Source organism: Oryctolagus cuniculus, chromosome 5 (genome assembly GCF_964237555.1).
Source record: "Oryctolagus cuniculus chromosome 5, mOryCun1.1, whole genome shotgun sequence".
Lineage (NCBI taxonomy): Eukaryota > Metazoa > Chordata > Mammalia > Lagomorpha > Leporidae > Oryctolagus > Oryctolagus cuniculus.
In genome coordinates this window covers 130,676,079-130,701,081 of record NC_091436.1, presented here as the reverse complement: position 1 = coordinate 130,701,081, position 25,003 = coordinate 130,676,079, and the positions used below count along the sequence as shown (strand labels likewise).

The 25,003-nt window shown below is 44.8% G+C and overlaps 1 protein-coding gene across 5 annotated transcripts in view; it reads left to right on the top strand.

The window, feature by feature from the left end:
- Positions 1–25,003, top strand: part of DNAH8 (dynein axonemal heavy chain 8) — a 358,350-nt gene that overhangs the window by 320,301 nt on the left and 13,046 nt on the right. For all 5 annotated transcript variants that reach the window (XM_070074115.1, XM_070074114.1, XM_051854776.2 and 2 more), the window contains 3 exons: positions 11,217–11,373; positions 17,611–17,763; positions 17,845–18,034. In XM_070074115.1, coding sequence (XP_069930216.1) covers positions 11,217–11,373; positions 17,611–17,763; positions 17,845–18,034 — 500 coding nt within the window. The remainder of the gene's footprint in view (positions 1–11,216; positions 11,374–17,610; positions 17,764–17,844; positions 18,035–25,003) is intronic.

Sequence of the window (25,003 nt, the reverse complement as noted above, 5' to 3'; positions counted from 1 at the left end):
ACGTAAGCTGGAGATGAACCAAATCTAGAAAGTGCCTGAGAATCCCACACAAAGGGTTTTTCCCTTTTCTGTTTGTAACTAGAACCGGCAGGAAGGATGAACTCTGATTTACTTAGCATGAATGGAAATTTACTGTGGCTTTCTTCTCCTTAACCTTTACAGATCTGCACTTATGAAACTATATTTATAAAAATAATTTTCCTTTGCCCTGAAATTAATGTTTGTATGTTTTCTATGAAAATCACAAAATGAAGTTATCAAGTCAAGTATAATCATACACTAAACTTTTACCATAAGTTAGAACAAATAACTAAATTTTCATGTCCTTTACATAATAGAGAATTGCTCGCCTTTATATTTGAGGTTTAATACCATTGTAGCCAGCTGGCCTCAATCCAGCAAACAAGGATTTATTGAGAACTTAATGTCTGGCCAACCTGGGGATGCAAAGATGAGTAAGATGCAGGCCCTGCCCTTGGAAGCCACCGTCTCTTAGGGGAAATGGATGAATGGAAAACACTTATGTAACACAATGTGGCCAGTGCTAAAATCAGGTTGTACCTACACTGCTGTGAGAACACAAGCGGAGGAGCCGTGAATTCCAACTTGGGGATCACAGAAGGCTCACCACAGGGGCCACATCTGTGTTGTGCCTTAAAGGTTGTACGGGATTCTCAGGTTAGAGGTGGGGTGGGGGTGGGGAGGAAGTGCCTGCAGCATGAGGGCCCAGAAGCACAGAATGCAAGGAAGAGCCCAAAATGAGGAGCTAAGACCGAGACAGAGACTGGGGCATGCACACCAAGGAATAATCCAAGAAGGAGCATGGAGACACGCAGGTGCGTGGGGTGCTCCTGAGCCAAGTCCAGCGCTCTTGGCACACGGGTGAATGGTAGATGCTGAGTGTGGTTTCTGAAGGTTTTTGGCATTGTACCGAGGAGCCTGGGATAGTTGTGAAGGTAGTGAGGATGGCAGTGAGGAACGGTTGCTGGGAGAGATGTGGAAATAGGCTGTGAAGTCATGTAGTCTGGGGAGTGACCTCAAGGGGGAGGCCTGTAGCCCTTGATGTTGATGTAGGTTGGGACAAGGAGCAGTTCAGATCTGGATTGTTTTGATAAAAGGAACAGCAAGCTTGAGGAGTCTGGGGAAGCATGGGTCTGTGGTGTTCATGATCGAGACAGAGACTTCATGTCACCCAGCCTTGCTTGCCATTTCCTGGCTCACTGTAAGCTGTCGGCGATGGTGACACCTCCAGCTTCTCTGCACAGCAGCTCTTCCACATAGTCTATCTTCTTTGCTTATTTTTTTTAAAGATTTTATTTATTTATTTGAGAGAGCTACAGTGAGGGAGAGGGAGAGACAGAAAGAAAGGTCTTTCTTCTGCTGGTTCATTCCCAAAATGGCCACAACAGCCAGAGCTGGGCTGATCTGAAGCCAGGAACCAGGAGCTTCTTCTGGGTCCCCCACATGGGTGCAGGGGCCCAAGCACTTGGGCCATCTTCCACTGCTTTCCCAGGCCATAGCAGAGAGCTGGATCAGAAGAGGAGCAGCCGGGACTTGAACTGGCCTACTATGCCTCGGTGCCAGCCCCCTTTTTGGTATCTAATGTTGGAAGGAGACAGCAGAGTGATACACTTGCACAACTAAATCCTCTGGAAAAGTTTAGAATCATATGTACCTCCTTGACTTCCAATATCTCCATTTTGTTGTCTCATCTGCCATGTTCACGGGATTTCTTCCTTCAGGGTTATTTGTATTTTTCCTATATTTTATATGACCTTTCAAAACTGGGATTGTACCATACTTTGAAAATTAGGAATGAATTGTGAATACCTTTGGTGCCATTTTACCAGAATGTTTTGTTTTCTCATCATGTTAACTGTGTGTTTTGATATACCCATCCTTCAACTTTTAAAATAAGTGTCTTTGGGGATACTCTAAAACCTCAACATCTGAATAGAGTTGGCTCACAAACAATTACTTTGAAAATCTTTTTGTTATAGGTTAAATTTATAATACAAAATTTATTATAATACAAAATCAATTTATTAAAAAATCAACTTTCACTTTATTGGTCCTTATTGTGAAACACATGTGTTTAAAGGTCATATGGAGTTAATAACCCAACTGTACACGAGGTTGTGGACGTGTGCGGGGTCTGGCCGCTGTAGGACACTCATGATCAGTGTATGTCACCGAGCCCAGTGTGGAAGGCAGGGGGCCATGTGCATTTACTATGGCCACGTCTTCCAGAAAGGCTGCAGGTGTCCACATGTGGTATTCTACCTGCTGATCAAATAAAAATGCTGAAGCCAGAAACCTCTCCTCCATTCCTTACCTTTGTTCTTACATGAATCCAAAGGTCAACTGAATAGTGTTCCCTCCCTTCCCATAATGTGCAGCTTTCTTACAAGGAAGAAGCCCAGATAACTTTCACAGTAATGCTTTAGGATCCTATCAGTTAGTGCAGCAATTTTCACAACAGACTGTTTAATTCACAACTGCTAATGAAGAGAGAAAATGGTGTAATTCTCCCTTCCCATATGCTGTTGATAAATGGCAGAAGGGGCCTTCCTGGTGTGGCCTGAAGAGTAAAGGTTTGTCAGATGCATTCCAGTGAACCTAAAACCTAAAACACGTGTCACTGTGTCACCGAGCAGAGGTCTTGACACTTGACGTCGGCCTGGCCTATGGATGGTTGATTTTTTCCCTCCATTTTTCAAAATCAAAATGGTTTTAATAGGTTTTATTAGAAAATCAAAACTTTACTTTTGAAAGGAATAGAATATAGAAAAACATAAAGCAAGAAGTAATAAATACAGAAAAAGCCTATCATACAAAATTCTCACTGTCAAAATATCCCTCTAGACCTTTTCTCTGCCTATGTGTACAATATTATCAACAGAATTATGCCATAATTGGTTTTAGTACCATTGCTATTCTATTCTGCAGTCTCCCAATACACATCACCATATCAATGAATATAGAGCTACATCATCATTTTTATTGGCTGTATAGATTCTATAGAGGTTTACCAGGATTTATTATTACAAATACTGTTATAAAACAGACATCCTTATACACTTGTTGCAAATGTCTTTTAAAAATTGCTTTATTAACTATTGGGAAAATACAGAAGAAGGCTTAAAATGTGCATAAATATAATGTGTTGCCTTGTTCATGCCACTGTTTCCATGTTCTGTTTCATGTCTTCTTTTTGGTCTTTTGCAGAGTAAGACTTATCCCGTTCCATTTTTCACTTGCTGCTGTTTAGAAGTTAGGCACTGTGTTTCTGTTCTGTTACTAGTTACCCTAGCACTCTTAACATCCATTCTTAGTCTAAAATTAATATATTGACACTACTCTCCTTCAAAAGCCTTTGGATAACTTTAGCTTCAGTCACTCTCTTCCAACACTGCTGTATTTAACTTCATCTTGGTTTTCTGTAACCCACAGTTAGACATGGACTCAGTATTCGATACTACGATCCTTGTCTGGATTTATCTGTGTGCTCACTCATTCTCTTCAACACGTGAACCATTCCTCGGAGTCACTTCTCTCCTTTCTAGTATACGTCCTTCAGAATTCCCTTGTGTGAGGGCCTCTTCATGGTACGCTATTTTGTGCTTTTCCGAAAATGTCTTGTTTTTCCTTCCTTTTCTGGAAAATCACTTAAAAAGGTGCCATCTAGGCCGGCGCCGTGGCTCACTAGGCTAATCCTCCGCCTAGCGGCGCCGGCACACCGGGTTCTAGTCCCGGTCAGGGCGCCGGATTCTGTCCCGGTTGCCCCTCTTCCAGGCCAGCTCTCTGCTATGGCCAGGGAGTGCAGTGGAGGATGGCCCAGGGGCTTGGGCCCTGCACCCCATGGGAGACCAGGAAAAGCACCTGGATCCTGGCTCCTGCCATCGGATCAGCGTGGTGCACCAGCTGCAGCGGCGGCCATTGGAGGGTGAACCAACGGCAAAGGAAGACCTTTCTCTCTGTCTCTCTCTCTCACTGTCCACTCTGCCTGTCAAAAATTTAAAAAAAAAAAAAAAGTGCCATCTACCTTCTTTAACCCTGCTCATTTTAAGTGGACAATTAAAATGGTTTTTAGGGAGTTTGCAGAGTTGCGCAGCCATCAGTGCCATCTAACTTTAGAACATTTCTATCAGCCCCAAAAGAAAATCCTGTGCCCAGTGGCAGTCCGTACCCACTCCTACACCCGGCCTCACCAATCTCTATTCTGTGTATCAGTTTGCTTTTCTGGACATCTCCTGTAAGTGGAACCATACACTGCGTGGTCATCTGCGTCCGGCTTCTTTTTTCTTTGCATAGTTTTTTTTTTTTAACTTTTATTTAATGAATATAAATTTCCAAAGTACAGCTTATGGATTACAATGGCTTCCCCCCCCCCCATAACTTCCCTCCCACCCACAACCCTCCCCTTTCCCGTTCCCTCTCCCCTTCCATTCACATCATGATTCATTTTCAATTCTCTTTATATACAGAAGATCAGTTTAGCATATATTTAGTAAAGATTTCAACAATTTTCACCCACATAGAAACACAAAGTGAAAAATACTGTTTGAGTACTAGTTATAGCATTAAATCACAACGTACAGCACATTAAGGACAGAGATCCTACATGAGGAGTAAGTGCACAGTGACTCCTGTTGTTGACTTAATAAATTGACACTCTTGTTTATGGCATCAGTAATCACCCTAGGCTCTAGTCATGAGCTGCCAAGGCTATGGAAGCCTTTTGGGTTCACCGACTCTGATCATATTCAGACAAAGTTGTAGTCAGAGTGGAAGTTCTATCCTCCCTTCAGAGAAAAGTACCTCCTTCTTTGATGTCCTGTTCTTTCCACTGGGATCTCACTCGCGGAGATCTTTCATTTAGGTGTTTTTTTTTTTTTTTTTTTTTTTTTTTTTTTTTGCCAGAGTATCTTGGCTTTCCATGCCTGAAATACTCTTATGGGCTTTTCAGCCGGATCCGCATGTCTTAAGGGTTGATTCTGAGGTGCATAGTTTTTTGAAATTCATCCTGCTTTAGGACTTCACTACCTCTTATTTCCAGATAATATTCAAATGCATAAGTACATCACATTTTCTTTAGTCATCTACCCGTTGATGGACATCTGGGTAGTTTCCCCACTGAGGCTGCTATGAATAATCTTGCTGTGAACATTCTCAACTAAATCTCTGTGTGGACATGCCTTTCCATGTCTCTTGAGTCGATGGTGAAGAATGTAATTACTGGGTCGTGTGATCGATCTCTTAACGATTTAAGAAGCTGCCAAACTTTTTCCAAAGGGACTGCATCATGTTATGTTTCCCTCCCCAGTTAGGAAAAACTCAGATTTCTCTACATCCTTACCAAAAGTGCTGTCCGTATTTGACTATAATCTTTCTTCTAAGTGTGAGGTGGTTTTAATGTGCATTTGCCTAATAATGCAATTGAGCCTTTTTTTTTTTTCAGGAGCTTATTGGCCATTCATATGGCGGTTTTTGTGTAAGATATCCATTCCAATCCTTTCTTGAAAGGGGATTTTGCCTGGCATACAATTCCAAGTCTGTACCTGGCAGATGCTAGTCTGTTTTCTTATTGGAGTCCATTGCCGCTGTTGAGGAAATAGCTGTTGGTCTGATCATCATTTCTTTCTAGATAACCTGTTTTTTCTCCCTGTCTGCTATTCAGAATTCCTCTTTGTTTTTGGTGTTTTAGTTTCCTTCTGATGCGGCTAAATATTAATTTCTATTGATCTTGGGGCCGGTGCTGTGGCTCAGTGAGTTAAAACCCTGGCCTGAAGCGCCAGCATCCCATATGGGTGCCGGTTCTAGTCCTGGCTGCTCCTCTTCTGATCTTGCTCTCTGCTATGGCCTGGGAGAGCAGTGGAGGATGGCCCAAGTCCTTGGGCCCCTGCACCCACATGGGAGACCCGGAAGAAGCTCCTGGTTCCTGGCTTTGGATCAGAGCAGCTCCAGCTATTGTGGCCATCTGGGGAGTGAACCAGCAAATGGAAGACCTCTCTCTCTGTCTCTGCCTCTCTCTGTAACTCTGTCTTTCAAATAAATAAAATAAATATTTTAAAAAATTTCTATGGATCTATGTATTTGTTTGCTTATCCTATTTAGGGTTTCTTAGTTTTCTGAACTTGAGGAAACAAGTCTTCCATCCATTCTCAGTCATTATTTCATCACTCACTTTCTTTTTTCACTCTCCTCTCTTCTTTCTAAAAATGTGCTGAGATGTCTTATATCTGAACACTCTAACCTACATGTCACTCAACATTTCTTTCATATTTTCCTCTGTAGCTTTCCATATAATATCATATCTATTTTCCAGCTTGCTAATTCTCTGTTTGGCTGTATAACCTGCCATTTACCCCACTATTAGCTGTTAGAGTAGGTGAAAAACAGACCTCTAAGGGTGTTCTCATTCTAATCTCCCGAATCTGTGAGTCTGTTGCCTTACATGGCACAAAGGAACCGCATGGGTATGACTGGAGTTAAGGACCCTGACATAGGAGTATTGGCCTGAATTATCCAGGTGGGAACAGCCTAACCAAAAGAGCTTTGAAGTGAAAGAGACTGAGACACAGGAATGGATAGAGAGATGAAATCGAAGGAGGAGCAGTTCAGAGTGTGAGAGGGATGGGACTTGACCTGCATCGCTGGCTTTGCAGATGTAGGAACGGAGATGGCCACAAGCCTGGGGATACAGGTGGCCTCTGGGAGCGGAGACAGACCCTCAGCTAGCAGGCAGCAAGGAATGGGGGACCTCAGTCATGCAACCACAAAGAAGTGAATTCCGCCAACAACCCCAGTGAACAAGGAAATGGGTAGCCTGTAGAAAGGACCCTAGCCTCGCCAACACCTTGATTTTAGCCTCGGGAGACCTGTGTTGTACTTGACCTGAAGAACACTTGGGTAATAAATGTGTATTGTTTTAAGCTGCTATGGTAATTTATTACAGCAACAATAACAAAATGAATGCAGCTTTTAAATTTTAGCTATTTTTTATATCCAGGAGTTCCGTTTGGCTCTTTTTCAAATGTGCTATTCCTGTTTATAGTTTCCTGTTTAATATATTTTCAGTCATTAAAAAAAAAAAAAAAAAACAAACCTTCACTGCTTGTGAACACTTGTATCCCATATGGGCACTGCTTTGAGCCCTGGCTGCTCCACCTCCCATCCAGCTCCTGGGAAAGCAGCAGATGGTCCAAGTGCTTTGGCTCCTGCACACACGTGGGAGACCCGGAAGAAGCTCCTGGCTCCTGGCTTCAGCCTGGCCCAGACTTGACTGTTGTGACCATTTGGGAAGTGAATCAATGAATGGAAGATTCATTCTCTCACTCTCACTCTCACTCTCGCTCTGCTCCTCCTCTTTCTCCTCCTCCTTTTTCTGTACCTCTGACCTTCAAATTAATAAATAAATCCTTCAATACAGTAAAAACATTTTATGATATGCATCTGAAAATTCACTCTCTAGGATCTTTGCTGGTCTCGTTCTGTGTTCTTTTTGTTTCTGCTGGCTTTTGCTCACAGAGCTTTAAAAAAATTTATTTATTTACTTGAGAGAGTTACAGACAGAGAGAGAAAGGTCTTCCATCTGCTGGTTCACTCCCCAAATGGCCACAACAGCCAGAGCCGGGCAGGTCCGAAGGCAGGTGCCAGGAGCTTCCTCTGGGTCTCCCACATGGGTGCAGGAGTCCAAGCACTTGGGCCATCTTCTGCTGATTTCCCAGGTGCATTAGCAGGGATCTGGATAGGAAGTGGAGCAGCCAGGACTGAAGTGGCACCCATTGGGTTGCTGGCACCACAGGCCTTGGCTTTACCCACTATGCCACAACAGCAGCCCCTTTTTTCCACTTCTGAGTGTGAGCTTGTGTATACTGGAAGTTCATTGTTGTGTTCTGTAAGAACTAAGTGGAAGACTTGTGAGTCTAGATTTGTGTTTGGAAAATAAGCATTTGCTTCCATCAGGTGCCACCTGGGACTTCCTGGGACCACCTAAAAATATATTTTCCACTTGAGGCTTTTTCAAATTGCATGATGTGGCCTGTAATGTGAGTGAATATTAACTAGTAATATAAACTTGGTGAATTAAGAATTTTGGAAAAAAAGCTATTTTCCCCATTCAGGGCCAAGCTGGATAGAACAAATTAGCTAATTTGACAGGTTATCTCTTGTTTTTCTGTACACGGAGGGTAGCCCTATGGCCTCCCAGATGTGTGTAGGAACTTCCTGTTGTCCTTTCTACCTTGGGAGTGTGGGCTTCCCCCCCTCAGTGCACCATCCAAACAGAAGCTCAGGAATACCAACTCAGTCCATTGGTGCCTCTCGTTAAGATCCGGATTCTAATTTTCACTCTACATTTTGTTTGACCCTGAGGATTTTCTAGAGTCTTTCTGGTCCAGTCATGTCTTTTAAAATGTTTTTTTGTACTCTCAAAAGCAGAAATGCCTGATTCTTTCTATTGGAGGAATTCTTTTTTTGTAGATTAAAAGTATGCAAATGTAAAAGGCTGATGCACGTAGCCATATACAAAAGTTTATTTTCCATTCAATGACATAAAACAGGAAAACATTCCATGAATCCCAAGCATTTGCTGAATTACTTTTAGACTTGTCTCTAACACCCATGAAAGGAGTTGCAAATGTGGTCTGTCTAGACATAGACGAAATTTACAAAGGGAACAATAATCTCCCCAAATCAAATCACATCATGTTTGCAAGTGGTAAATTAGGAGTTCAGGAAAGGCAGAGCAACTTAAATCTGGGTATGCCACACTCTGGCTTCGAGAGTGTCTGAGGCTGGTCCATTGCCTATAAAATCCTTAAAGTAGCCCACGTGAGCCTGCAGGCTCTGGCCCCACCTCTTCTGCACACTCTCCTCCTAGTTCACTAGCCTGGTCTCTGCTCCCCACATGCACTGAAATCCTGCCCTTATTCATTTATTTGACAGGCAGAGAGACAAGGCGAGAGAGAGGTCTTCCATCTACTGGTTCACTTCCTTAAATGCCCACAATGGCAAGGGCTGGGCCAGGCTGAAGTCAGGAGCTTGGAACTCCATCCAGGCTTACCATATGGGTGGCAGGGCCCCAAGGACTTGGGCCATCTTCTGCTGCTTTGCTTGGCACATTAGCAAGGTGCTTGATCTAAAATGCAGCAGCCGGGACTCCAATCAATGCTGATACGTGGGATGCAGGCATTGCAGATGGCAGCGTAACACATTGCTCCATAATGCTGGCCCCTCACATGTGACTTTAAAAAATTTTTTTAATTTTTATTTGAAGGGCAGAGTTATAGAAAGAGAGGGAGAGACAGAAAAAGAGATCTTTCATCTGATGATTCACTCCCCAGATGGCTGCAACAGCCAGAGCTGGGCCAGGCCAGAGCCAGGAGCCAGGAGCTTCTTCATCCAGGTCTCCCACAGAGGAGAATTTGAGCCACCTTCCACTAATATTCTCAGGCCATTCGCAGGGAGCCGAATCAGAAGCAGAGCAGCTGGGACAGAAACCAGTGCCCATGTGAGATGCCAGTGTGGCAAGCAGCAGCTTTACCCGATACACCACAATGCAGGCCACATCATGGGACTTTTTAAGAGAGGTTTTGTTTTTTTTTTTAAAAATAAGATTTTATTTATTTATTTGAGAAGTAGAGTTACAGACAGTAAGAGGGAGAGACAGAGAAAAAGGTCTTCCATCCACTGGTTCACTCCCCAAAAGGCTGCAACGGCCAGAGCTGTGTCAATCCGAAGCCAGGAGCCAGGAGCTTCTTCTGGGTCTTCCATGCGGGTGCAGGGGCCCAAGAACTTGGGCCATCTTCTACCGCTATCCCAGGGCACAGCAGAGAGCTGGATTGGAAGAGGAGCAGCCGGGACTAGAACCGGTGCCCATATGGGATGCCAGCACTGCGGGTGGAGGATTAAGCTACTGCGCCATGGCTTCAGCCCCAAGAGAGGTTTTCAATCTTCCCTCTCCCTCCCCCTCCTCCTCTTCCCCCCTCCCCCACTTCCCCCTCACCCTCTTTCTCTCCCTCTCTTTCTCTCTCTCTCTCTCTCTCTCTCTCTCTCTCTCTCTCTCTCTCTCACATACACACACACAGAGAGAGAGAGAGAGAGAGAGAGAGAGAGAGACCCACTCAGCATCTAGGGACAAGGACTAAGTACCTATACCTGAGTGTATATGGCCTACCCTAAAGAAAGCTGGAGAATAAGGAGAGAATGCACACAAACTGTTTTAAGAAAACATTCTAGGGGCCAGCTCTGTGGTCCAGCAGGTTAAAGCCACAGCCTGCATCCCGTAGGAGTGCCGGTTTGAGTCCTGACTGCTGCACTGCCAGTCCAGCTACCTGCTAGTGCACCTGGGAAAGCAACAGAAGATGGCCCAAGTGCTCGAACCCCTGTACCCATGGGGGAGACCCAGAAGAAGCTTCTGGCTCCTGGCTTCAGCCTGGCCCAGCCCTGGCCATTGTGGCCATTTGGGGAGTGAACCAAGACGAAAGATCTCTCTCTCTCTCTTTCCCACCTTCTCTTTGTAACTCTGCCTTTCAAATAAATAAATCAATCTTAAAAAAAAAAAGAGTAAAAAAATTGCGTTCTTTTTCACCATGGCACTTTTCACAATGGTACCATCTCATGTCTGCCTCCTCCACCATCCCTAGAACTGCGTTCTCTCACTGCCATGTGCAGGCTCCTACCTTGGTATCTGGCCCCTTGTCAGTCTGTATTGACTATTGCCAGTCAATAACCTTAGAAATCGCAAGTGGGGAAACAAGAAAACAAAACAGGAAAGACCAAAGAAGTTTGAATGACTTATAATTCAATTATTATTGAGGAAATACAGAGGTTTTCTTTATTCTGCGCAAGTGTCATGAGATGATAAATTCTTAGGAGGAGCCCACGCTGGGGGAGATGGGAGACGTGCTCCTTGTCCAGCCCACCTGTTTAAGTTGGCTGCCATCTTGGTTAGAGAGCCGTGGTTGGGACCACCAAGGACGTTTGTGGAATCTCTTTTCACTTGGGCGAGGTTCTTGATGTCCCACCAGGAGGCAGTAGGGAGGAACTCTAGTTTTTCCCTTCCTGCAGGTTGATGGGAAGCTTTGCCCCCACACCCTGCATTTTGGGCTGGCTTTGACTTAGTGATCTGTCAGTTCACTCTGGGTTTGATAATGATCCCCGGGGGTGTGCTTCCCTGCTGCATTCTAAACAGTCCCCTCTTCTCCCATCAGCTATCAGAGCAACACCGCTTCTGCCGTCCTTGAGACAATTACCAACATTCAACCCAAAGAGAGTGGCGGCGGAGTGGGGGAGACGCGGGAAGCCATCGTGTACAGACTCTCCGAGGACATGCTGAGCAAGCTGCCTCCCGATTACGTTCCCCACGAGGTAAGCCAGCGATGCCCTGCGTGGCCAGCCTCCGGGGCAGCTCCGGGGTTCTCGTGGCTGCACACCACCCTGGGGCAGCGCGTCCCAGGCCCGCCCTCCCCTTGTCAGGTCTTCTGTTCCTTACTGCTTCCCAAGCATCAGCGCAGTATGATTCCCCCTTTCTCTGCCCCCTCCGCATTCCCTTCCTTCTCTACTTCCCTCCCATCACCTTCTCCTGTGCTTTCTTGCACCTTTGGACTCCTCAGAGTGTCCTTGGATACCCAGATGTCTTGACCTTCGAGGCCAGAAACCTCTCCCTGCTTCTCTGACCCCAGCCCGCTCTGGCCAAGCTGCTGACTTACATTTTGTTTTCGTCTCCTCTCCACTGCCACACTTTTCATTCCCTTGGCCTCTTAGTCGGGTAATAGGAAAGCAAGCCACTTAAATGACTCCATAGGCCAGAATGAATGGCAATTCTTTCCTATCTGTTGAACCTCCTAGGTGTTAGCTTGTCTACTAAATCAGCTTTTCTTAATTTTTTTTTATTCCAAGATCCCTTTACAAAATGATTGGGGATGCTGGGTACTTGAGGCAGTGATTAAGACAATGCTTAGGATCCTTACATGCCCTATCAGAGTATCTGGGTTCAAGTCCTGGTTCTGCTTCTGATTGCAGCTTCCTGCTAATTCACACTCTGGGAACTTGGGCACCTGTCACCCATGTGGGAGACTTAGATTTAGTTTTGGGGTCCTATCTTTGACATGGCCCAGCTCTAGCTGTTGTGGGCACTTGGAGAGTGAACCAACAGAATCTCTCTCTCTCTCTCTCTCTCTGTCTTTGTCTCTCTGCCTTTCAAGTAAAAATAAATAAATAGAAATTTTAAAATGGTTGAGTATCCCAAATGACTTTTGTTTATATCTGTTGATTTGATATTTAGTATATTATAAATTTAAACAGATATTTTAATTTAAAACATTTAAAAATAATTATCAATTTATTTAAAAAACAGTAATAAACCTTTGACATATTAACATAAATGACATTTTTATTTCTTAAAGAAATATATTTTTCGAGACAAAATATTCATTGAAAAGAATGGGATTGTTTTACATTTTTGCAGGTCTCTTTAGTGTCTGGCTTATTGAAGTCAGCTGTATTCTCATATCTGCTTCTGCATTCAGTCTGTTAGAATGTCACAGGCTGTGATCTGTGATAACTAATGGAGCACCTAAAAGGAGATCTGTAGAAGTGAAATGGACACTTTGAGGAGCAATGGCTTGAACAGCCCTTGTCTTGACTGTCAAGGACAGTTGTTTTGTTTTTCTGTTTTTTTCTTAGTGGAGAATGGGACTGGGAATGGGAGAGAGAGGAGGGAGTTGGGTGTGAGCAAGGGTGGGAGGGTGAGTATGACGGGAAGAATCACTGCATTCCTAAAGCGGCACTTACGAAATTTGTACTCATTAAGTAAACAGTTTCTTTGGGGATCAAAAATGATATCACAGGTTGTGTAGCCCCTGGGAAAGCTCATTCCATGTTCCTGGGAGACTAGGAGCAAGAAGCCAGATAGTGCCTTAGTGTTCCTCTGAGAGAGTCAACCTTGCGGCCCACACCTGCGAGCCTCCCGAGGTTCCAGGCCACACTGTGAGAAGTGCTGCTCTAAGTGCATTTTCCACCGCGGTAAAATGTCTGAATTGTCCCGAAGGCTCTGTGGAGCGGCCCTCAACTTTGTCTTCTTCTTCTTCACAAAAAAAAGACGGGTTACATCTTCTCGCCATCCCAGGCCTCCCCCTCCTGCTCTCCAGCCTGGTGGTCAGAGCTTCACCCGAGTCCTGGGGACAGAGAGGCCGAGTCAAGTTTAGCTCTTCCACACAAAAATCAGAGGCTGGCGCCCTCATGCAGGTGCAGCCGGCCCTGTGTCCACCCTGTTCTGCATCCCCAAGCCTCAGCTAGCAGCTCCAGCTATCGGACCACAGGCCTGCCTCCTGCAGCTGGAACAGGGAGAGGTCTGTTTTGCGACCTGGGGGTTCTAGCTCCCCTGCTCCTTACTTCTCTAGGGGACCACAGAAACGCTGTATTTGGCTGGGTAAAAGAAACGCTAGTCTAATCATTCATTAGTACATTTCAACACCTTGCTCTGATTACTATGAAAAACAGTGAAGTGTCTGTTGTTGATTATGGGGTAGATTAACCTGTGTAGGAAATTTTGTTTGAGTATGTTAGTAAACTGTTTCTCATCGCTGAAGTAACCTATTCACCACTTAAAAACATCAGAGAAAACATAATTTTCTATGATGCTTCTCTGTTGCTTCCTTTTAAAAACTTGTTCACAAGTTAATTCTCCCTCAAAGCTTCCATGCTGACCGGTTGTATACCAGTTTCTACAATTTTCAACCAGCAGTGTTGGTGATAGGGTGTCCTTTAATGAAGATGCTGAAAGTAGATAGGCGACCTGTTTACTCAGTCGATTTGGAACTGACTGAAAGGAGTAGAACAGTTATCAGAGAAGGTGTTTATCAATGCTTGTCTACCAGTCTGGAGTTTCCCAAGCACTACACTAAGAATGGGGTTGCCATCAGATAGTAGCTGGTTGGTGATTTTGAGCACTTGGTGCATGCTGCGCTCTGCCCTAAGGGCCTGCACACATTATGTCGCTAAAGTCTTTAGGATAGTACCAATAGAAATCAGCCTAAGCAAGAGGACAAGAATTTGCACACTAAGTGATCCAATTCTAGAACTTGCAATGTGCTGTTTGAACTGTGGGTGCCTCCAGCAATAAAAATGTGTCCTTGCCTCTGAAACAATTTTTTTTATATATTTGACAGGTAGATTTATTTGACAGATATAGATAGTGTGAGAGAGAGAGAGAGATAAAGGTCTTCCTTCCAATGGTTCACCCCCCAAATGGCTGTTCCGAAGCCGGGAGCCAGGTGCTTCTTTCTGGTCTCCCATGGGGTGCAGGAGCCCAAGCACCTGGGTTATCCTCCACTGCACTCCTGGGCCACAGCAGAGAGCTGGACTGGAGGAGGAGCAACCGGGTCTAGAACCTGGTGCCCATATGGGATGCCAGCACCGCAGGCGGAGGATTAACCAAGGGAGCCACAGCACTGGCCCCGGCCCCCAATTTTCTTTTTTTTTCTTTTTTTTTTTTTTGTGACAGGCAGAGTGGACAGTGAGAGAGAGAGACACAGAGAGAAAGGTCTTCCTTTACCGTTGGTTCGCCCTCCAATGGCCGCTGCGGCCGGCGCGCTGCAGCTGGCGCACTGTGCTGATCCGATGGCAGGAGCCAGGTGCTTCTCCTGGTCTCCCATGCGGGTGCAGGGCCCAAGCACTTGGGCCATCCTCCACTGCACTCCCTGGCCACAGCAGAGAGCTGGCCTGGAAGAGGGGCAACTGGGACAGAATCCGGTGCCCCAACCGGGACTAGAACCCGGTGTGCTGGCGCTGCAAGGCGGAGGATTAGCCTATTGAGCCGCGGCGCCGGCTCCAATTTTCGTTTTTATTGTGTACATAGGTAACAGGATCTTTGGTCAAGATGTTGAGGCCTGTGGCTGCATGTAGGAACAGTTATAGTAGGAGGAAGAAATACATTTTATATTAATAAAATACTATACTTTGTACTATACTATACTATACTATCTATGTGTCTACTTTCAATGGCTAATTGTGTGTGCTCTTCAGAAGACAGATGAGGCAGGATACCAGTCTTGAGAGAATTTAAAAAGCTAGCACATGGAAGTGAGATAAGACTTACTGCAGGTGACTGGAGCCCTGGGTTGGTATTACCAAAGGGAAGTGTTAAGACCTGTTGATAGTTTGAACTCCCCAGGCTTGGTTGGGGCCAATTCACTGAGAAGACCTTTGTTGTGGCAATAATCCAGCAGACACTGAGTGCCAGGGATGTCCCTAACTGCATTCCCGTGAAGGGAGGAGTTTGTACTAAGAAGCATGTAAAACGTCTTCCTGTTCCCAAGTTGCTTACTGTGCACTGTCCTTTATTTTATGCAAGAGATGCGCTACTTAAAAAGTGGCAATAAAGTGAATTTTGTAAGTCAAAATATAATTATGCCATGGACTTCCATAGTAAAAATGAATCTACATTACTGAAGAAGAGGTTATGTGGTCTGAGAAATATAATGAAAGTCTATACAAGCCATAATATTATTAATAAAAGGACAATTTTAGGTTAGAACAATAATCCTACTCAAAATAAAATCAGTACTAAAATTACATTTTCTAGAGTCTAAGTTTCTCAGAAGCATGTCTCTCTCTCAAGTAAAGTTGTCTTTTAAAACTGTTGCTTAGACAAGGCGCTTTGTGTGGGCCTGCTAGCAATCTAAGGTACCTGGGTCATTGACTGGACACTGTGGTCAATGCCAGGGCTTAATTTCCCACTCATGGGGTCGCCACAGTATTTCCATAATTTCGCTTTCCCTTGTGGATGAATTTCCACAGAGTAGTCATGCTTTAAAATAAAAATGCAGATTGTTCAGCCCCAGGAGGTTGAAGGGATTGGCAGAGAAATGAGAGCAAGGCAAAACTGTAGGCTGCAAAAGTGTGGGCTGCAGAAATGCGGGCTGTGGATCCCAGGGTTCAAGGAGAGCACCTGCAGGTTGCGTGGTTTGTGTGGCTGGGTGAGGGACCTCCACTGGCATGTCTGGCTGTGATGTTGATACTGTTTGTTCCACCTGCTTGGGTCGTCCCATGGAAGGGCCTGTTCCCTTCCATGTCCCTGCTGCCTTGGAGTTCCTCACCCTTCATCTCTCATTCACTGGAAATGACCCAGCTGCCACAAAACAGAGGTGTCCGTTGGGGAGAGGAAATCTCTGTGCCATGCTGGAGGCCAGTTCTGTAAAATGAGGATTGCCCAGATACCCCTGAAGCCGTCTCTGACACCTGTCCCTCAGGTTGGCACAATGAGTGTGTTGGGAGGAGAGCCCTGTAGCTGCTGGCTTCCTGGGGACTCTGTACTGCCACATCACCCTATGTTCACCTCCACCCACACATCTGCCCCCACCACTCCTCTTCTTTCTTTTTCTTAAAGATTTATTTATTTATTTGAAAGGCAGAATTACAGAGGGAGAGAGAGAGAGAGACAGACAGACAGACAGAGAGATCTTCCATTCACTGGTTTCACTCCCCAGATAGCTGCAATGGCCAGATCTGGGCTGATCCAAAGCTAGGAGCCCAGAGCTTCCTCCAGGTCTCCCACATGGGTGCCAGGGCCAAAGCACTTGGGCCATCTTTCATTGCTTTCCCAAGTGTGTTAGCAGGGAGCTGGATCAGAAGTGGAGCAGCCAGGACTCAAACTGGCACCCATATGGGTTGCTGGTGCTTCAAGCAGTGGCTTTACCCACTAGGCCACAGCGCTGGTCCAATCCCTCTTCTAATGTCTCTTCCATCTTGGCCAGCAAAAAGTTCAAAGCCCTTTCGGAGTCCCTGCTGGGCTGTGTAGTCAGTCTTTGCTTGGACACATGCCACTAAATTGATATGTCGATGTGTATTGGCTTATTTTCCAATAATTGTTATAAATTTTTCATTCCCACAAGCAGAGTCTTTTATATTGATCTCTACAGAATGCTCAGTAAGTGACACACCAAAGGGGCAAATGACATGTGCTTGCTGGCTCTCCCATGGAGTCAGACATTTTCGTTGATTAGATTAGAGAAAGCTCTCTTTAGCCAGCATAGCCAAGGCCACAATGATCTTAGGAAACCAGAGTTAATCATATTCACTGGTAACTGCTCTGTAAAGATTTTGGCTGTATTAACTTTTTGTGACATTTCTAATAACAACTCTGTGAACATAATGAAAAACTATATTCCACTGTACTCTTATGAAAGGTAGATTGCAAAAGAATATTTAACTGACATTTAGTACTTAATCATTTGAAAGAGGAAAAAAAGGTACAATTTTATTTCAGCTTTTTAAAGCACATTTCCAATTATCGACTAAGTACAATCAGTAGGAAATAAAAATCATTTTAGTTGAACAGTAGTTTTTGAAGCCCAGAAAATGGGGAATTTAATGGCAAGTTTGGTTCTGCAAGAGATATTTTAGAGTTCATTTGGGCTGGCAGAGATACATCCAGAGGAAGTAAAAGAACTTAGAATGGAGAGGTTACTGGAAGAGAAAGGACAGCCAATTAAAAAAAAAAAAAAGTGTCTCTCCTCTCTCTCTCTCTCTCTTTCTTTTTCTCTCTCTGCCTTTCAGATAAAGAAGTATTTTTCAGAAGTCCCTTTGCTGTATTGTATGTTTTAGGTGAAAGCTCGTTTGATAAAGATGGGGCACCTAAACTCAATGAACATATTTCTTAGACAAGAAATCGACAGAATGCAAAAAGTCATCTCCATCCTTCGCAATAGCCTGAGTGACCTGAAATTGGCCATCGAAGGGACGATCATCATGAGCGAGGTGAGCTGGTGTGACCCCAGCAGTCCAGTTCTGCTTTTGTTGATGTTTCCGGGTCCCATATTTTACCCTCGTCCTCCTCAGAACCTGCGAGACGCACTGGACAACATGTACGACGCACGCATACCCCAGCTCTGGAAGAGAGTGTCCTGGGATTCGTCCACCCTGGGCTTCTGGTTTACGGAACTCTTGGAGAGAAACGCCCAGTTTTCTACTTGGATATTTGAGGGGAGGCCGAACGTGTTTTGGATGACTGGTTTCTTTAATCCCCAAGGTACGTGCTCATGGGAGAGGGACCCAGGCAAAGTCCATGGCTAGTGGATGGCAGTTTTGCATGCTTGATGGACACTGTATGGGGCAGCTGGCAAGTGCAGGAAGTAACCTCTCAGAGGCTGCATTTATTTTACCAATTCCATCTGAATGTGTCCTATCTTATTCCCTCAGTAATAGGGTGGCAGACCCCTCCCTCTTTCTTGTCACCCACTTTTGCAAACCATCAGTCTGAGTTATGAAAAGAGGGGGAAAAAGATTTCCCTCAAAGTTTGGTATTTAAATGTTTGTTAAAATAGCAGCAATGAAGCATTGAAAGTTGCAGAAATGGTTTCTTAGAGTTGGGAAATGAGACCATTTTGAAAAACTATAAGGTAGCAACAAAAAAATAGTGAGCTTTGAGTGTCCCCCCCCCTTTTTTTTAAATTTTAAAATGTATTTTATTTATTTGAAAGGCAGAGAAACAGAGAGACAGAAAGATCTTCCATCTGCTGATTCACTCCTTAAATTCCTTCAACAGCCATGGTTGGGCCAAGCTGAAGCTTGCAACTGCCAGGTCTCCCATGTGGGTGGCAGGGACCCAAACCGGAGCCATTACCTGCTGCCTTCCAGGGTGCACATTAGCAGGAAGCTGGAGACAGGAGCATAGAGCCAAGACTCAAACTCAGGTGCTCCCAAGCACCCCCTTAACTACTAGGACAAATGCCCACCATACACACAGATTTTTTTTTTTTTGCCTTGAATGAGTGCTTTCTAATTCTGCTTCATGTATTGTTTCATTTTAGAAATGTTTACTGAGAAAATTACTGGCTCAACATCATAGAGTTCATAAGGTTCAGAAACATGATGCTTTTTTTTTCTTATTATCATATGGACAGTTTTGTTTCAAATAATTCTTAGTCAAAATGAAGAGATGTTGGATTTCTTACAGTTCAGCACCTCATAGCTCCATTGGTAATACAATTTGAGGAATGTCCACGCTTACATTTAGGTCATGCATCATCCCATTTAGGGTGAATTATTGCTGATCACAGCCATATGGTTGGATCTCCAAAAATAATGCTTAATAAAGGGAGCCATAGACCTGTGGTGTTAGAAGTCAGGACGGTGCCTACCCTTAGGGGAAGGGTAGGGATTAGGACTTGTGGGGCCCGGAATGGTCTACCTGCTGACCCAGCTACTGGGTACAAGGCTATATTCTCTTGGTGAACATTCACAGAGCCATGTGCTTATGGTTTGTGTGGTTTTCTTTTATAAACAATAACTCCGTAAATACTATAATTTAAAAGCATACATTTAACTGTACTCTGTGCAGTCTTTCACTTCATGAATTTTCCAATGCTTTAATTTCTTTTTTTAAAGATTTATTTTGGCCGGCGCCGCGGCTCACTAGGCTAATCCTCCGCCTAGCGGCGCCGGCACACCGGGTTCTAGTCCCGGTTGGGGCGCCGGATTCTGTCCCGGTTGCCCCTCTTCCAGGCCAGCCCTCTGCTGTGGCCAGGGAGTGCAGTGGAGGATGGCCCAGGTGCTTGGGCCCTGCACCCCATGGGAGACCAGGAAAAGCACCTGGCTCCTGGCTCCTGCCATCGGATCAGCACGGTGCGCCAGCCGCTGCGCGCCAGCCGCTGCGCGCCAGCCGCGGCGGCCATTGGAGGGTGAACCAATGGCAAAGGAAGACCTTTCTCTCTGTCTCTCTCTCTCACTGTCCACTCTGCCTGTCAAAAAAAAAAAAGATTTATTTTATTTATTTGAAAAACAGAGTTACAGAGAGAAGTAGAGCCAGAGAGAGAGAGAGAGAGAGAGAGAGAAAGGTCTTTCATCTGCTGGTTCACTCCCCAAATGACAGCAACGGCCAGAGCTGAGCTGATCTGAAGCCAAGAGCCAGGAGCTTCTTCCAGGTCTCCCATGTGGGCACAAGGGCCCAAGGACTTGAGCTATCTTCTACTGCTTTCCCAGGCCATGGCAGAGAGCTGGATCGGAAATGGAGCAGCTGGGACCCGAACCAGTATGGGATGCCAGCACTACAGGCAGCAGCTTTAACCCACTGCGCCACAGTGCCAGCCCCCAATGCTTTAATTTCTTAATGGTGGTTTCTGCAAGCATATCAAATCATCCACAATATACCACTATGTCAGAAGCCTGTAGATTTGTGAAAGGCAGCCCCTAAATATCACTTCTCTGTTTTTCCCCAATAATTTCTATCAAATTTGGGGAGAAAAAAATTTTACTGTGGTTCTCAGATTTCACTGACAATTCTCTTTTCCTCCTTGTGAGTGCCCGACTTGAGTACATTGTCACCGGGTAATTCCTCGCTGGGGAGCCTGAAGACCGAGCATCCACCTTAATAAGGGTTGCTTGGCCACTTCCATTTGCCAGCCGCTGGGCTAGAGCTTTCAGTAGAGACGTTTGAGGCCTGACTGCTGCCCGGAAGGAGCCCATGATCTGGTTGGAAGGAAAGAAGCAGCAGTAACCTTAACAGGACGTGACCAGTGCCCACCTGTGAGAACCACCTGCCTCTGCAGGACAGGTCAGGGCTTGGGGCTTGGGAAGAGCTCCACACGGAGGCAGTAGGAAAGGTTGCAAAGGCTGGGCTACAAAAAGAGGGCATTCCAGGCAGAGGTCTGAGCCTACACAAGGTGCGTCCGGGGGGGGGGGGGGGCAGAGCTGAGGAAGCCGGGGTGAGGAAGGTCTTCCAGCAGAGCTTACAGAAGCAATGGGGACTCCTCAGAGGTCAGATGATAATCCCAGGAGGAGGTGGAGGGTAGACTAGAACAAGGAGACTCTTATCAGGTCCGGGGGGGGACCTTGGGCTCTTCACCAGGTGCAGAGGAGGGGGTATATTTGATTGAGAAAGCCAGGAGAGGCAGTGGTGTAGGCTGAAGACCAAGGAGCATTGAAGAGGGACAGGTGGGCAGAAAGGCAGGGAGCGCTGGCTGTGTCAGACAGCTTAGGACACACGCAGGTGTAGAGATGCGCTGGCAGATGGAGTTCAGGACAGTTGCAAGGACCAGTGGTTTTAAAATCTAGGAGGTTGTTGAGTGCATTTTTGATATTGAGAAACCAAGGGTGTGGGCGGTTCATCCTTGGCTTCCCACAGACACAAATGACTAAGTCGTCTCACACATCACAACACACAGTTTTGTTCAGTGATTTTTTTTTTCCATTAAAAATAGAAAGCCAAGACACTGTAGCAAAAAGAATGTCCTCCATGAAGGATCTCTGTGAGAGAGACCCCAGTGGAAAGAAGGGGCCACCAAAGAAGGATGTACTTTTCTCTGAAGGGAGAAGAGAATTTCCACTTCGCTTATGGCCTTGGCTAAATACTGACAGAGATTGTGGATTCAAAAGGCTTCCATAGCCTAGGGAGCTCATGATAAGAGCCTTGGGTGATGACTAACATCATACATAAGAGTGTTAATTGTTAAATCAACAACAGGAGTCACTATGCACTTACTCCCCATGCAGGACCTCTGTCCTCAATGAATTGTATTATGAGAATTAACTGTAAAACTTGTTCTCAAACAGTTGTGTGTGTGTGTGTGTGTGTGTACAAATTGTTGAAATCTTTACCTAGTATAGAGTTGGTCTCTGTGTATAAAGCTAATTGAAGATGAATCTTAATGGAGAATGGAAAAGGGAGGAGGTGGGATGAGAGCGGGGGTGGGAGGGTGGGTATGGTGGGAAGACTCACTATATTCCTAAAGTTGTACTTATAAAATTTGTACTCTTTAAATAAAAGGTTTCTTTGGGAGAAAAAAAAATGTAACTCAAATCGTGCAGTGTTAACGCTTTGAACTAATCTCTGTTAACGAGGTGATCTTTGATTGTTAGTATTTGAATTAATATGAGCTAGTATTTTATTGTTATGAACAACTCTGTATTTGCTAATATTTGTTAAGAAATGTTACCAGAAGTGGGCGTTCGGCACAACAGCTAAGAAACTACTTGGGATGCCCACATTCTGTATCAGAGTGCAAGGTTTCAGGTCCCCCCTCCCCTTGCAGTTCCAGCTTCCTGCTGATGTGCACCCTGAGAGGCGGTGATGAGGCGTGGTTGCCATCCACATGGGAGACCAGACTGAGTTCTCAGTTTCCAGATCGATCCTGACCCAACCCTGGCTGTTGCAAGCTCTTGGGGGAGTGAACTGGTGGGAGATCTCTCTTTCCCTATTTCTGCTATTTCTGCCTTTAAAATAAAATACATAAATAAAAGTCTTAAAAATATAAACACAGATGTAAAAACAAAAAGAAATGTCACCAACCAGAATAATATGGAAATACATACACATGCATGCCTGCATTTCAGCTGAATTTTCCTCACCTCACTGGTTAATAATGTCGATCCCTTCTCTTCTTCATTTGTCTTCAAGTCCAATTTTGGTTCTTTCTCTCGTGACTCTCTAGGTCTTGGAAAGCCCAGAGCCATTCAAGCATCTTTCCCTTTACACACACATGTGTGCACATGCACACACTCCCTTATCGATGGTTGCTTTCTCATGGTTGCATAGAAAACTGGAAGTCAACTCTTCTTGCACACTAATGACGTCTCTCTTGCTTCTCCTTCTCTTGACATGAGGGAAAGATTCCTTCCTGGTCCACATCATTCAGCCAAACCTGGAAAACTTGAAGATCACAGCAACCTATGCACAATCGCAGGCAGTGCACAAACAGGTGAAGTCCCTGCCGGCTGGAAGCCTGCTCAGCCGCTCTTTCACATCAACAATCAGGAATGTCCCTCCTGAGTCTTATGTCCCATCTAGATCCCTTCAGTGATTTTCCTTTTGGTCCAAAACACTTAAGTAACTGATTTAAACACACACACACACACACACACACACACACACAGGAAAACATAATGCAGATTGTAAAAAGGCCCACAGTCTCATCACGAATATGCTTAGTCAGAATCGCTAAGCAGACTGTAAGAGAGTGTTTTTTCATCTGTGACTTAATTGCTGGCATCTTGCAGTGTAATATGGCATCTGATTCTGTTTGGCGTGTTTCCCATCATGCCTCGGATGACTGCTCCCTGGCCTTTGTGACTTTGAGGCCCATGCTACGGCAGTGTCCAGCTCCTGCTGTTTGCAGCGCTGCTCATTTGCATCATGGGTGGCCTGCTATTTTCTGTCATATTTGAAGAGGCTGAGTCAGTCGCCATGGAGCTCATCTGGTATTTTCAGGCCCCTTCACGATCATTTCTGCAGCAGTTGACGAGCTCAACGAGGGGGCGATTAGATCTGATTATTGAAATGGTCGAGCTTCCTGCATCCATGACCCTGTAACATTTGTTCAATGGCACAGCTTTTCTTGGAGCATGGACTTGCCTCCCAGTGGAATCCTCAGGCCAGGAGAACCTGTGTGCTCTCCTGAGTTTTCCCAGCAGTCATTGCTGTACATATTCACCCACGATTTAAGGCTGTGCTTTTCAGGATTCTCAAGAAATTGTTGGGGTCGCTTTTGCCTACATGGGAACCTTTTCAGGGCATTATGGACACATGATTTATATACTGGTGCATGAGCTTCTGTGTGTGTGTATGTGTGTGTAGATGTGTTTAAACCCAATGAATATGGGTTGTAATGGGCCTGACTTAAGCCAGGGTGTTGACTGCCTTTGGGAACTTTTTTTTAACCTAGAATAATTTTATTTAAGGTACACAAATTTCATGCATTTCATATATACAAATTTAAGAATTTAATAACTCTTCCTACCCTACCCCCCATCCATACTCCCACCTTTCTTTCTCCTCTCTCTCCTATTCTCATTCTTATTTTTTTACTAAGATCTATTTTCAATTAACTTTATATGCATAAGATTAACCCTACACTAAGTAAAGAGTTCAACAAATACTATATTAAAAAAACTATTCAACAGTCCAAACAAGGGCTATTCAAAATCATTACATCTCAATGTATCAATTTCACTTCTATAGATTACCTTTTAGCATAGATTACTTGCCACAGATCAGAGAGAACATATGGTATTTGTTTTTAGGGGACTAGCTTATTTCACTAAGTATAGTGTTTTCCAGTTGCAACCATTTTTTTTGTAAATGACATGATTTCATGTTTTTTTTTTTACCACTGTGTAGTATTCCATGGTGTACATACACCATAATTTCTTTATCCAGTCTTCAGTTAATAGACATCTGAGTTGATTCCATATGTTAACTATTGTGCATTGAGTTGCAATAAACATGGGGATACAGACAACTCTTTAATATCCTGATTTCATTTCCCTTGGGTAAATCCCCAGGAATGGGGTGGCTGGTTCAATATGGCAGGTCTGTATCCAGGTTTCTGAGGTATCTCCATGCTGTCTTCCACTGTGGCTGTACCAGTTTACATTCCCCCCAACAGTGGATTAGGGTACCTTTTTTCCCCCCCGACATCCTCCCCAACATTTTTGTTTGTTGATTTCTGTATGAAAGCCATTCTAACTGGGGTGGGCCGAAACCGCTTTGTGGTTTTGATTTGCATTTCCCTGCTGGCTACTGATCTGGGAACCTCTTAATTGATGGCCAGGCTTTGCCATCTGATGCTGGGCATGCCTCACAGGTGCTGCTAATGACACGGAAGCAAAGCTTGAGTGTGCTCCCCAGGTCTCACACCTCTGCGTTAGATTGAACCATGCTACAGCATCATTTAGTTAACTCAATCTTGAACTTAATGCCATTTACCAGCCAAGCTTCCCTAGTTTTTTTTTTCCTGTTCTTTTTCTCTCAGCGTCTTGACAAGCCATGCTGGTCTGTTGCAGCAGCTATCAATGACGACTAATGACTCCCTCACATAAATCAGGATTGTTCTGTTGGAGGGGATATGGCTGAATCAAGGAGATGGATAATTTTTGCCCTGTTCTCTTGTGTCTCTGTGAAATCATCTTGCCCTGTGTTTGTTTTCAGGGCAGCATCATCAACTGGCTGCAGGTTCTGAGCTTGTTCTGAGGGTGGATCTAAAAGCCTGCCATTTGTTGAGGT